The sequence below is a fragment of the Argopecten irradians genome, chromosome 9 (assembly GCF_041381155.1).
Source record: "Argopecten irradians isolate NY chromosome 9, Ai_NY, whole genome shotgun sequence".
Classification (NCBI taxonomy): Eukaryota; Metazoa; Mollusca; class Bivalvia; order Pectinida; family Pectinidae; genus Argopecten; species Argopecten irradians.
This window is the reverse complement of record NC_091142.1, coordinates 40,495,281-40,509,061: the sequence shown is the minus strand read 5'-3', so window position 1 is coordinate 40,509,061 and position 13,781 is coordinate 40,495,281. Positions and strand designations below refer to the sequence as shown.

The 13,781-nt window shown below is 37.8% G+C and overlaps 1 protein-coding gene across 1 annotated transcript; it reads left to right on the top strand.

Moving 5' to 3' along the window:
• The first annotated feature begins 52 nt into the window (after positions 1 to 52).
• LOC138332336 (rab5 GDP/GTP exchange factor-like) lies at positions 53 to 13,290 on the top strand. Its single transcript, XM_069280394.1, has 7 exons — positions 53 to 208; positions 683 to 970; positions 1,831 to 1,955; positions 2,282 to 2,545; positions 4,176 to 4,403; positions 9,392 to 9,648; positions 10,094 to 13,290. Exons 2-7 carry the CDS (start codon positions 765 to 767, stop codon positions 10,655 to 10,657), a joined length of 1,644 nt encoding a protein of 547 aa, XP_069136495.1. The 5' UTR covers positions 53 to 208; positions 683 to 764; the 3' UTR covers positions 10,658 to 13,290.
• The last annotated feature ends 491 nt before the right edge of the window (positions 13,291 to 13,781 follow it).

Below are 13,781 nucleotides of genomic sequence, written 5' to 3'. Positions count from 1 at the left end.
TATTCTCAAAAAGAAACGAACCCTAAATACGAAACTAATATTTCAGGTATAGCTGCTGACTCCTGTCAATCGATACAATGTGACCTTGACCCTTAGAGTTTATTCATGTGACGAGAAAGCTGCAGACTGGCTAGCCTATATCTGCTGACTGTTGCTGTGTGATCGATAATATTAGTCGGCCACGAATCATCTAAGTCTCGGGTACTTTGTAAGTATCATTTATATACTTTTTATCTGCGCTATATACTTTTGTAAACATAAAAATTTCTGTTGTCAGTTCAGTTGTTGTTCGCTGAGTCAGAATCAAATGACAAAAATTATTGTGGCAATCCTTGACAATGAATCAAGATTATAACTTACTTCATAATAAATGTAATATTTACTATTTATCCTATCAAACTTATCACCATTAAACACAATTTTACTATACTATCCTATATCTACTATCTAGAGCTTAATTTATACTGTACCGAGTGTAAGCTCATACAAAAACGTACATTGACTCCGAAGTGCTATACATAAAAAAAGACAAAGTAGAAATTTGAAAATGATGCCACGTAAAATTAGATATAAAATAAAAGATATCCAACAAAAAATAATTTTGACAGTGATAAGATTTATCACAAAATCTCTTACCTTTGTGATTATTATTGTAATGCATTAATTGTCCCTCTCTCAACAGATCTAGTTGCTGACAGTCAATGGCCATGACACTTATATAAGCTGTCACCAGGAATATTGCTAAGTACTGCCAATAAAACAACATGAGTTCCTCACGTAAAGCAAGCCATAATAAAAAGATCCATATTGACAAATCTGATCTTTTGTGCAAAAATGGTTGCGGTTTCTATGGTAACCCAGCGTGGCAGGGGTTCTGTTCCAAATGCCATAAAGAAGTCTACCAAAAGGCCAAGCAAGCACAAGCTGAGCATGACACTATGAAACAGCCAAAAGCTGAAAAGTCTAAAGGGTAATGTTGTTCAGTGGTTTTTAAATCCTTTGAGTATTTCCAGAGTCAAATGAGACATCAGATTTGAAAGTTTATATGATAATGATAATTTAAAAGCTTGACTGTAAACATTTATATATGTATATATATCTTGGAATCAGATTGCTTTAGAACTGGTTAAAACTAATGCATTCCATGAACTGATCAATACTGTATAGCCAGGTATTTTAGTGGAAATGATGATATTGTCAAAAATTTGCAGGACTTTGCTTTGGCTGCGGAAATTGGTGTGGCATATTGAGAAATGTGGGATTTATAGAGGATATTGCATGTGTGACTATTTGATATGAAATATATCAAACAAGTTCAATATTTTGATATGACACAAGCCTTTAGGCAAATCATATAATTTAGCGAGTTTGATAAATTTCATATTACATAGTCACTAGTGTAAGAGTCTATTTATAATATAACTTTGAATAATACAAATATAAGTAAAACTTACGCTTTTGTTACTTTATAAAACAGTAGCAATCCCGTTCGGATGTGATGTTTTCATCTACTGGGGCAATCATGCGACATCATATATATATTATGACGTCAAAACTACCTGTGACATCATAATTATTTTATTACACATGTGTATTACGATATTTATGATATGACTGGACAGGCTAGTGATGTGATAAATATAATTGCCAAATGTTAATTTGCTAAATTTGTTTCCTTGTTTTAGGTTAAAATCTAAATTTTTTTAACTTGCAAAAATAACCAGCTATATAAGGACTCTTCAAACCAAAATGTTTATGTTTATTCAGTGTGTATATATATATGTTACATATTATACTATGAAGCATGTTATGATCTCTTTTCTTATGCAGGTCAGACTTTGGTGGTTTCAGTGTCATCCCTGCATCATTTTCAAAATTTGAAGAGAAGAAAACACAACATGCCAATAAAAGATCACATACTGTCAAATCTATTTTTCGGAAGACACCATCAAAAGGTAGAACTATTTGATGATTGATGATATGTTGGTACTGCGATGTTTAATTGCTTTGGTGATCTAATATTTAATAATATCTAGATGTTTAACCATGTGTTAGATATTGGTAACTTTTAGTTCACTTAATGCACAATGGTAACCTTGAAAATAAAACATGCCAGAAAACTGCGAAAAAATGCATAGTTATATGATAATTGAACAAGACAAAATTGTCTTTGTTTTACCAACAAGTTCCAATGGAATAGGACAACAATATAGTTACATCCTTAAAAAACTTTAAAAAGAGTTTTAAGAAGCATTGGTATTCTTTGTATTAATTTTAACAGAATCCCAACAAGTTCCTCAACAGGCCAAATCTACTGAGATTAGTCGTCGAGTCTGTCTGGAATCCCAACAAGTTGGAACAGAGTTTGCAGAATTTTTAAAGAAAATCCGAAAGAATGCAGCACTAGATGTGTCTAAGCATATAAAGGCAGTGGTAGAGCGTGTCCAGACCATGTCCGACACTCCTGTGGAGGAACTAGCCGAGTTCGTACAGGACTTTTACCAGACACTCGGTGACCGAGTCAATAATAACCCAATCTACAAAGGTCAGTACCAACCACTAGGGAAACATTATAATGTATATAGTGTCAACAGGGCGTTCAGTTGACCCTTGACACTTCATTGTTTCAAAAGTCAATTACTAGTGGTGCGCGGTATTATCGGTATACCGATATATCCCAAGTTCAATTCGAAAACGATATGTATCGCGGTACGATTTAGAAGTATCGGTTCATTCGGAATCATTTTGGATTTTCCGTATATTTCCGTGAAATTTTCGTTATTGTCGGGATATATTTAAAAAATGACCATTTATATAAAAATTAAAACTAAAATATATGTTTTAACAACATTTCAGCCAAATGTATAGGTTAAGATGGATTTTTGGGATGTTGTTATACGTAGATTACGATCGATCTTGTGCTTAGTAACGTTTCAAAATGGCGGCCTTCATAGGCACGGATGATTATAACCTTGTAAAAAATCCTGAAGTAAAAGTGGTTGTATGGCAGCATTTTGGTCTTATAGTATGTACAGGGGAAATAAATAGCTAGGAAAACATCGAACCTGACGACTCACTTGCAGCTAGCGTCCCGTCCAATAGTAGCCTGAGTGTGTGCAAAACATCGAGCAGAAGTAACACAGACATTATCTTGCATTTTACAGATAAAAACAAGAATAAAAGTGATAAATTGACAAATTTATTTCATACTCTTTTTAGGTGATTGACAGAAAAAAACATGCGATTCTTATTGTACAAAAATAATACCAAAATATCATGATACGTATCATGATACACTTATGATGTATTGTGATATATCGCAATACAAAATTTTTCGTGATACCCATCCCTACGGAAATAACCATTTCTCAAAAATCTGAATAGTCAAAACATATGACAAATTGGCATTTGCCTCAAATCAAGCGTCAAATCTAATTTTTTGAGAGTCAAAAACATATGACCATGGGTCTTTATTGGATGCCCTGACTCAAAGTATTCTGTATATGATTAAAGATTTAATGTTTTGTTGGAAGAAAATTTGATATGGGTTCATTATGTGCAGTGAGGCTAAAATTTCTGTATAGATGATTTCATAACATTATACTGTCTATAAAAAGATTGCTACTAACATTTCGCAGAAATATATAAATTTACATGTACTACATGCATACTGGTAAATATGTATCTTAATTAACAAATATGTCTCAACTGTAAGTCTAAACATTGAACTGCTAATTCAAATTATGAAAGTTATCACAATTGAGTGTAGATCTGTAATATTTAAACAAACAGCCATATATCTCATGTCATATGACCGATGTGACAATCATGATGTCACAATAATTATGTCATTTAAATGGTATTTTAAGAGCTAACAATTGTAATTGGTAAGGTTGCCTTCATAGTGAAGGGATGTCGAGTCTACATGTTGTCAATCTTGTTTTCGGTATCTCCAAAACACCTTTTTTAACACAAAATAATCAAATTTTCTGTAAGGATTTGAAGCCAATAAATGTTCTTCCACAGAAGTGAGAGTGGTCAATCATGGGAAAAGCAAATATAATCAATTTTTGTTTGAGTCAATATTTGTGCATTTAATAGCCATTTATGCAGGTTCATGTGACCTCAACCTTTTAAAATGAGCGTCATTTATATATTGAAATTGAAATTTCCAGGGCACAGTAGTGAGACTATGGAGAAGCTGATGGACTTTACAGAGAGGTATGTTATGGTGCGACTCTATGCATGTGTGTTCTCAACACCGGACACACAGGACGAACAAAAGGACCTTGAGATACAGGACCGGATCCGTAGTCTACACTGGATCACCGCCCAACAACTGGACACCATGATCAATGACCACGATACCAGTGTCCGACAGCTAGTCGATAAGGCAATCACAGGTAAGGGGAAATACCAGTGTCTGACAGCTAGTCGATAAGGCCATTACAGGTAAGGGGAAATACCAGTGTCCTACAGCTAGTCAATAAGGCCATTACAGGTAAGGGGAAATACCAGTGTCCGACAGCTAGTCGATAAGGCCATTACAGGTAAGGGGAAATACCAGTGTCCTACATTACAGGTAAGGGGAAATACCAGTGTCCGACAGCTAGTCGATAAGGCCATCACAGGTAAGGGGAAATACCAGTGTCTGACAGCTAGTCGATAAGGCCATTACAGGTAAGGGGAAATACCAGTGGTCAACAGCTAGTCGATAAGGCCATTACAGGTAAGGGGAAATACCAGTGTCCTACAGCTAGTCAATAAGGCCATTACAGGTAAAGGGAAATACCAGTGTCTGACAGCTAGTCGATAAGGCCATCACAGGTAAAGGGAAATACCAGTGTCCAACAGCTAGTCAATAAGGCCATTACAGGTAAAGGGAAATACCAGTGTCTGACAGCTAGTCGATAAGGCCATCACAGGTAAAGGGAAATACCAGTGTCCAACAGCTAGTCAATAAGGCCATCACAGGTAAGGGGAAATACCAGTGTCTGACAGCTAGTCGATAAGGCCATTACAGGTAAGGGGAAATACCAGTGTCCAACAGCTAGTCGATAAGGCCATTACAGGTAAGGGGAAATACCAGTGTCCAACAGCTAGTCAATAAGGCCATTACAGGTAAAGGGAAATACCAGTGTCCGACAGCTAGTCGATAAGGCCATTACAGGTAAGGGGAAATACCAGTGTCCAACAGCTAGTCGATAAGGCCATCACAGGTAAGGGGAAATACCAGTGTCCGACAGCTAGTCGATAAGGCCATTACAGGTAAGGGGAAATACCAGTGTCCAACAGCTAGTCAATAAGGCCATTACAGGTAAAGGGAAATACCAGTGTCCGACAGCTAGTCGATAAGGCCATTACAGGTAAGGGGAAATACCAGTGTCCGACAGCTAGTCGATAAGGCCATCACAGGTAAGGGGAAATACCAGTGTCCGACAGCTAGTCGATAAGGCCATTACAGGTAAGGGGAAATACCAGTGTTGGACAGCTAGTCGATAAGGCCATTACAGGTAAGGGGAAATACCAGTGTCCGACAGCTAGTCGATAAGGCCATTACAGGTAAGGGGAAATACCAGTGGTCGACAGCTAGTCGATAAGGCCATTACAGGTAAGGGGAAATACCAGTGTCCAACAGCTAGTCGATAAGGCCATCACAGGTAAGGGGAAATACCAGTGTCTGACAGCTAGTCGATAAGGCCATTACAGGTAAGGGGAAATACCAGTGTCCAACAGCTAGTCGATAAGGCCATTACAGGTAAGGGGAAATACCAGTGTCACAGCTAGTCGATAAGGCCATCACAGGTAAGGGGAAATACCAGTGTCCACAGCTAGTCGATAAGGCCATTACAGGTAAGGGGAAATACCAGTGGTCGACAGCTAGTCGATAAGGCCATTACAGGTAAGGGGAAATACCAGTGTCCAACAGCTAGTCGATAAGGCCATCACAGGTAAGGGGAAATACCAGTGTCCGACAGCTAGTCGATAAGGCCATTACAGGTAAGGGGAAATACCAGTGGTCGACAGCTAGTCGATAAGGCCATTACAGGTAAGGGGAAATACCAGTGTCCAACAGCTAGTCGATACGGCCATCACAGGTAAAAAGGGAAATACCAGTGTCCGACACCTAGTCGATAAGGCCATTACAGGTAAGGGGAAATACCAGTGTCTGACAGCTAGTCAATAAGGCCATTACAGGTAAGGGGAAATACCAGTGGTCAAGAGCTAGTCGATAAGGCCATTACAGGTAAAAAGGGAAATACCAGTGTCCAACAGCTAGTCAATAAGGCCATTACAGGTAAGGGGAAATACCAGTGTCCGACAGCTAGTCGATAAGGCCATTACAGGTAAGGGGAAATACCAGTGGTCCGACAGGCTAGTCGATAAGGCCATTACAGGTAAGGGGAAATACCAGTGTCCGACAGCTAGTCGATAAGGCCATCACAGGTAAGGGGAAATACCAGTGTCTGACAGCTAGTCGATAAGGCCATTACAGGTAAGGGGAAATACCAGTGGTCAAGAGCTAGTCGATAAGGCCATCACAGGTAAGGGGAAATACCAGTGTCCGACAGCTAGTCGATAAGGCCATTACAGGTAAGGGGAAATACCAGTGTCCAACAGCTAGTCGATAAGGCCATCACAGGTAAGGGGAAATACCAGTGTCCAACAGCTAGTCAATAAGGCCATCACAGGTAAGGGGAAATACCAGTGTCTGACAGCTAGTCGATAAGGCCATTACAGGTAAGGGGAAATACCAGTGTCCAACAGCTAGTCGATAAGGCCATCACAGGTAAGGGGAAATACCAGTGTCCGACAGCTAGTCGATAAGGCCATCACAGGTAAGGGGAAATACCAGTGGTCAAGAGCTAGTCGATAAGGCCATCACAGGTAAGGGGAAATACCAGTGTCCTACAGCTAGTCGATAAGGCCATCACAGGTAAGGGGAAATACCAGTGGTCAAGAGCTAGTCGATAAGGCCATTACAGGTAAAGGGAAATACCAGTGTCCGACACCTAGTCGATAAGGCCATTACAGGTAAAGGGAAATACCAGTGTCCGACACCTAGTCGATAAGGCCATCACAGGTAAGGGGAAATACCAGTGTCCGACAGCTAGTCGATAAGGCCATCACAGGTAAGGGGAAATACCAGTGTCCGACAGCTAGTCAATAAGGCCATTACAGGTAAAGGGAAATACCAGTGTCCAACAGCTAGTCAATAAGGCCATTACAGGTAAAGGGAAATACCAGTGTCTGACACTATGTCGATAAGGCCATCACAGGTAAAGGGAAATACCAGTGTCCGACAGCTAGTCAATAAGGCCATTACAGGTAAGGGGAAATACCAGTGTCCGACAGCTAGTCGATAAGGCCATCACAGGTAAGGGGAAATACCAGTGTCCGACAGCTAGTCAATAAGGCCATCACAGGTAAGGGGAAATACCAGTGTCCGACAGCTAGTCGATAAGGCCATTACAGGTAAGGGGAAATACCAGTGTCCTACAGCTAGTCAATAAGGCCATTACAGGTAAAGGGAAATACCAGTGTCCTACAGCTAGTCGATAAGGCCATTACAGGTAAGGGGAAATACCAGTGTCCGACAGCTAGTCGATAAGGCCATCACAGGTAAGGGGAAATACCAGTGTCCTACAGCTAGTCGATAAGGCCATCACAGGTAAGGGGAAATACCAGTGTCCTACAGCTAGTCAATAAGGCCATTACAGGTAAGGGGAAATACCAGTGTCCTACAGCTAGTCGATAAGGCCATTACAGGTAAGGGGAAATACCAGTGTCCGACAGGTAGTCAATAAGCCATTACAGGTAAAGGGAAATACCAGTGTCTGACACCTAGTCGATAAGGCCATTACAGGTAAGGGGAAATACCAGTGTCCAACAGCTAGTCAATAAGGCCATTACAGGTAAATGAAATACCAGTGTCCAACAGCTAGTCAATAAGGCCATTACAGGTAAAGGGAAATACCAGTGTCCTACAGCTAGTCGATAAGGCCATTACAGGTAAGGGGAAATACCAGTGTCCTACAGCTAGTCGATAAGGCCATTACAGGTAAGGGGAAATACCAGTGTCCTACAGCTAGTCGATAAGGCCATTACAGGTAAGGGGAAATACCAGTGTCCTACAGCTAGTCAATAAGGCCATTACAGGTAAAGGGAAATACCAGTTTCCTACAGCTAGTCAATAAGGCCATTACAGGTAAAGGGAAATACCAGTGTCCGACACCTAGTCGATAAGGCCATTACAGGTAAGGGGAAATACCAGTGTCCGACACCTAGTCGATAAGGCTATTACAGGTAAAGGGAAATACCAGTGTCCGACAGCTAGTCGATAAGGCCATTACAGGTAAGGGGAAATACCAGTGTCCAACAGCTAGTCAATAAGGCCATTACAGGTAAAGGGAAATACCAGTGTCCAACAGCTAGTCGATAAGGCCATCACAGGTAAAGGGAAATACCAGTGTCCAACAGCTAGTCGATAAGGCCATCACAGGTAAGGGGAAATAACCAGTGGTCGACAGCTAGTCGATAAGGCCATCACAGGTAAGGGGAAATACCAGTGTCCGACAGCTAGTCAATAAGGCCATTACAGGTAAGGGGAAATACCAGTGTCCGACAGCTAGTCAATAAGGCCATCACAGGTAAGGGGAAATACCAGTGTCCAACAGCTAGTCAATAAGGCCATTACAGGTAAGGGGAAATACCAGTGTCCGACAGCTAGTCGATAAGGCCATTACAGGTAAGGGGAAATACCAGTGTCCGACAGCTAGTCGATAAGGCCATCACAGGTAAGGGGAAATACCAGTGTCCGACAGCTAGTCGATAAGGCCATTACAGGTAAGGGGAAATACCAGTGTCCGACAGCTAGTTGATAAGGCCATTACAGGTAAGGGGAAATATTGGGTTGATGCTCCCTGTAAGGGATGATATTGTAGATGAGGGTGTCCTGATCATTTAGCATTTTAACATAATCCTCTCGCTATGAAGTCAGGGGTGATACCATGATACCAGTGTCTGAAAGCACCATCACAAGTAAGGGTCAATACATGTATTGGGTTTGTGTTCCCTAGAAAAGATAAAGATGTTCTGGGACAATTGAAGGCGAAGGTATTGTGGATAATGCTTTAACTTGATTACCGCCATTATGAACGTTGGGTTAGTCATGTTCTATCACATCAAGTTGACATCACATCCCTTGTTGTCCCATTCTGATTTCATATGGGGGTAATGGCATTTCGCATCAATGTCCTACAAAAATTTCTTATTTGACGAAAAATTGTAGTAGAAGTTTTAACAACAAAACATACATCTACTGCATGAAATTGAGTGTTGATTGTAAACCATATTGTATTAATTACCCAATAACAAACTTGTTTTACAGAGATCATAGACATGAATGCTAAGAAGTCTCCCCCAGATAAGCTTGTGTGTGTAGTCAATTGTTGTAAGTGTATATTTGAGGTGATAAAACAGTCCAAATCAGGCCCCGCTAATGCCGATGACTTCCTGCCAGCTCTGATCTACGTGGTACTGAAGGCTAACCCACCACTGCTTCACTCTAACATACAGTATATTACACGATTCGCCAACCCCAGTCGACTGATGAGTGGAGAGGCTGGGTACTACTTCACAAACCTGGTAAGTGTTATATTGGAGTGTGTAGGTACCGTTATGTTAATTTTGTCTAACATTAGTAGTCTTAAACAATGTTTAGAATCTAACATTGAATGTTCCTTCTTTGTGAGAGAAGCTATGGTACCAATGTATGTTATCTCCTGTTATGTACCACCAAGCCCATGTCTTATTTCATTTCTTGGTTTGTTTTAGTTATTTTTACACCCCATCAACAGCTGTTTTATCTGTTGATGAGCTGTAATACTAAAACAAACAAACCCAGTTTTATAATACTGGTTAAGACCTTATGTACAAATCTGTCTGATTTTGATCTGCTGAAGTATTCTGAGTATTCGTACCATTAAACATAGATCACAGATTCATGATTTGTAAATCTGGGCAAAAAACTTACGTCATTTGTACATGTATTTCAACATATTTAATAATAAAGTGTTTCCTTTCTCCCCAGTGTTGTGCTGTAGCCTTCATTGAGAGCCTTGGCGCAGAATCACTGGCTCTGACTCAGGAACAGTTTGACCGCTACATGTCTGGAGAGGCTGTTCCACCACAAGTTGGTAACGAATACATGTGTGAGGGGCTTCGCCTGATGTACGAAAACCTCAAAACTCTGGCGGATTTAAAACAGAGGCAGGAGAAAGTGATGGCAGACACACTACAACTGCAGCAGGACATGAGAGAATTCAAGGAGAGCTTTAAACAGGAAATACAGAATGTGTTGGACCGTACACCTTTAATTATACGACCAGCTAAAACAAAGGCAGACATTGACGCTGAAATTTGTGTAGATTTACCGTCTCCTATGTTACCAGAACGAATCTCTGTAGCTTCCGTTTCTACATTAGAATGTACCAACACTGTGAAAGAGGGCTTGGATCAAACCGTCGCAGAACCAATGGAGACAATAGATAGTCGGACGGACAATCAGGGTTGTGACTCGGGACCAAATATACCAAACGTTAATAATACTCAAAGTGATGGCATTTTACAGCCTCAGTGTAACTATTCAAGTTGATTTCGTTGTGATGTTGGTCCTATGTGACATAATAATGTTAAAATAATATCAGATTCCATAGAATGTGACATCCTTATTTCTACCAAGATACAGGTTATGGATTAGAAATGAAAGTGTTAATTCACTAAAGTTTGTATAGGTCTAATTGAACACATTTTTAGTCCCTTTAACTTTATTTCACAAATTCAAAGAATTGATAATGATCAGTCATAGGACACAACGCTTTGTGCACATTTGAACTATCAGGTCAAAACATCTCAAAATTACACTGTAGCTGAATGTTTACATTGTTTAATATTGACCATTGTGAGCATTTTAAAAATGGCTCCTAATTTGTTTATTTGATTAATAAGCCTACAATTCATCATTGCACAAAAACAGATGTTGGTAAAAGGTATGCAAGTTCTTTTACTTCTCATTTTAATACTCATTTATTCCTGTGAAATTAATACATGTAATATATGTACTGTGAAACAAAAGTCTTTACATGTGGTGTCCTTGCCATGTACAAGTTATGAATATCTTAGATTATGAAGAAAATCTGTCTGCAATCTTAGCAATATATAAACGATCAAGAAAATGACATTAACGGAAAGCACTTAGAACTAGAACATAAATAATTTATACTGTAAATAAAATTACTTTCCTACTTAGAAGACTAAGTTTATAATCATTTTTTTTTTAATTTTTTTTTAATTCATTAATAAATGTTGTGTTTCAAAGCAGAATGTCTCCACACAATGATTTTCAATGACATAAAATAAAACATTGTTGATTTGAATCATATTTTTTTAATTAGGTTAGACTAAGGACCTTTCTTTAAATTTTAATTGTTTTGTTAATTAGCCTTTTTGTTGCTTATTTTGGTTTAAATGTGACTTTGAATTTTTGTGTTATTCTATATATTAAACATATATTCATAAAACAAGTTCTGTAGGTGTCTAATAAAGTGTTAAGATAACGAAAGAAGAAAATGATTCCCATGTTCACAACTAATTTCCATTATGAAGATTTTACATGTTTTTGATCATGATAATTCTCAGAGATGAGAAACTATTTCCAAATATTTCCATAGTTGTAACAAATAGAAACAAAATTGCTTATATTTAGTGTCAAATATTAATCAGTTATTTTAAAAAAGATAAATTTTAATGATAATTTATTGCATGGAAGGATGTTTATCATGGTTTTGGAATTGTGATTTTCTCCCCTAGCCCTATTCCTCACAATGAAGTGTGAAAACATCAAGGTTCATAACATAAAACAGTATAGGTTTCAAGATTGTTTTATTCCAACATCAAAAATATGATTTAAAACTCGAGGTTGGATACTGTTGATAAAATAACTGCAATCATTGATGTGCAATTTTCTTCATAAATGCAGTTTATTCTGCAAATAGACTTTCTAAAGACAATAAGATAGCCTCACCGGGATCTTTTAACTACAAAACTATATGTGTATGAATGAAAGTTGTTAATTTTTAACTTTAATTGGTGATGTTATTCTATGGTAGTCTACTTAATTTTGTTATCAATTTGGTGATTTAATATCAATTGCATGTACTAATAGATGTAGAATTGGAAGGTTTGAGAATTTTCCTCCTCATATCAACTTTTTTTTCCAATAATGTTGTACAATTATCAAGATCATTTATATTATTATTGTAAATGTCTTGTGAATCAGCTTGCAGTGATATGGTCAGTGTTTGCTGTGTGGTCAACATATGCTATAAATCATCTACATCATATTACTCCAAAAAGATGACCAAATATAATCACAGATCTATTCAGAGAAATAAGAAAGAGGAAAAACATGAAATACCAAATTAATCTTTGATAGTATATGCACATTTTTGAGAAGCATATTCAGATAATTTGTCTTGAATATATTTACCTGAAGACTAATAGAATATTACATGGGTCTGTCAAGTGGACAGGGATATCACAACCCGAGTGAAAGGTTTTTCCTTAAGGCAATGTTCTCTGTAGATTTAACTCTTTCTCTCCAGAAAACACATTTAGTGTAGGCAACCTTGGGTAGCCTAGCTCTTACTGTCAGTAAAGTAGAATAACTTGCTGTTACATGTTATCAAATACAGAGCCTCATTGAACAATGTACATGATTAATATGTGTTATGAATTGTGGTCAGAAAACAAAAGTACACTTTTTTGTTATTGACCCTCATTTTACAAAACTTGGATGGAATGAAACAGCTAGTCCTTAAAGGAACTTCATTGTTATTTGAATTTGACTGTTATTTTTCTTGTGTATATTACAGAGTTATCTGCTCTTAATGGTAGGTATCCATTGTGACACAAGTATGAGTATCATTATCAGCTAAAAAATTGTGATGTCACACTCACACAGAATGTAACCATAATTACTTACCCACAAGGGGAGACAACTCTGTAATAGGAGAGATGCCAGTATCTGATAGGTTTGACATGAGGAATCTGTCAGACAAGTTTATAGTTTATATTTATGAAATTAAAGTCAGATTCTAGTCCTGTTTAATATAGTGACTGCAATATTATTCTGGAGACGAGAATGTAACAAAGAAATCCACTTTTCTGCTGCTTCTCCTTCAAAACATTCATGCTTGTTAACAATGAAATAAAATTATTTGTAAAACATATCTCTTTGATGTTGTCTTATATCTCATTTTAATCCTTATATATCACATACCGGATTCGGCCCAATAACTATAAGCCCCATGTCCCTATATAAAGCACTTCTCCCACTTTTGAGGCCTCTGGGCATAAATAAAGACCAAAACTGTATATGTTTGCAATAATTAAGTACCTATTCATTTTTTTTCTCAATTTTTTAAACGCCCTGTGCGCTTATTGGGTTGAATACGGTAACTGATTCATTCAGCTATGTAGACTTGTACAACAACTAATCAATCTACATATATGATGTTGAGTAAAAATTGACTCCCTGATATATTTTTCTGTTTATAAAAAAAAATACAGACTTTATAACAGTAAATGTAAATTTTGAAGTATTATTAAAATCTCTGGAGATATAAAGAAAGGAACTATTTGTGAAACAAGCGTGTATATGTGATACAAAATTGTTTGTATGAAATAACATATAACGGTGATTGTTGTTGCGTCAGCAC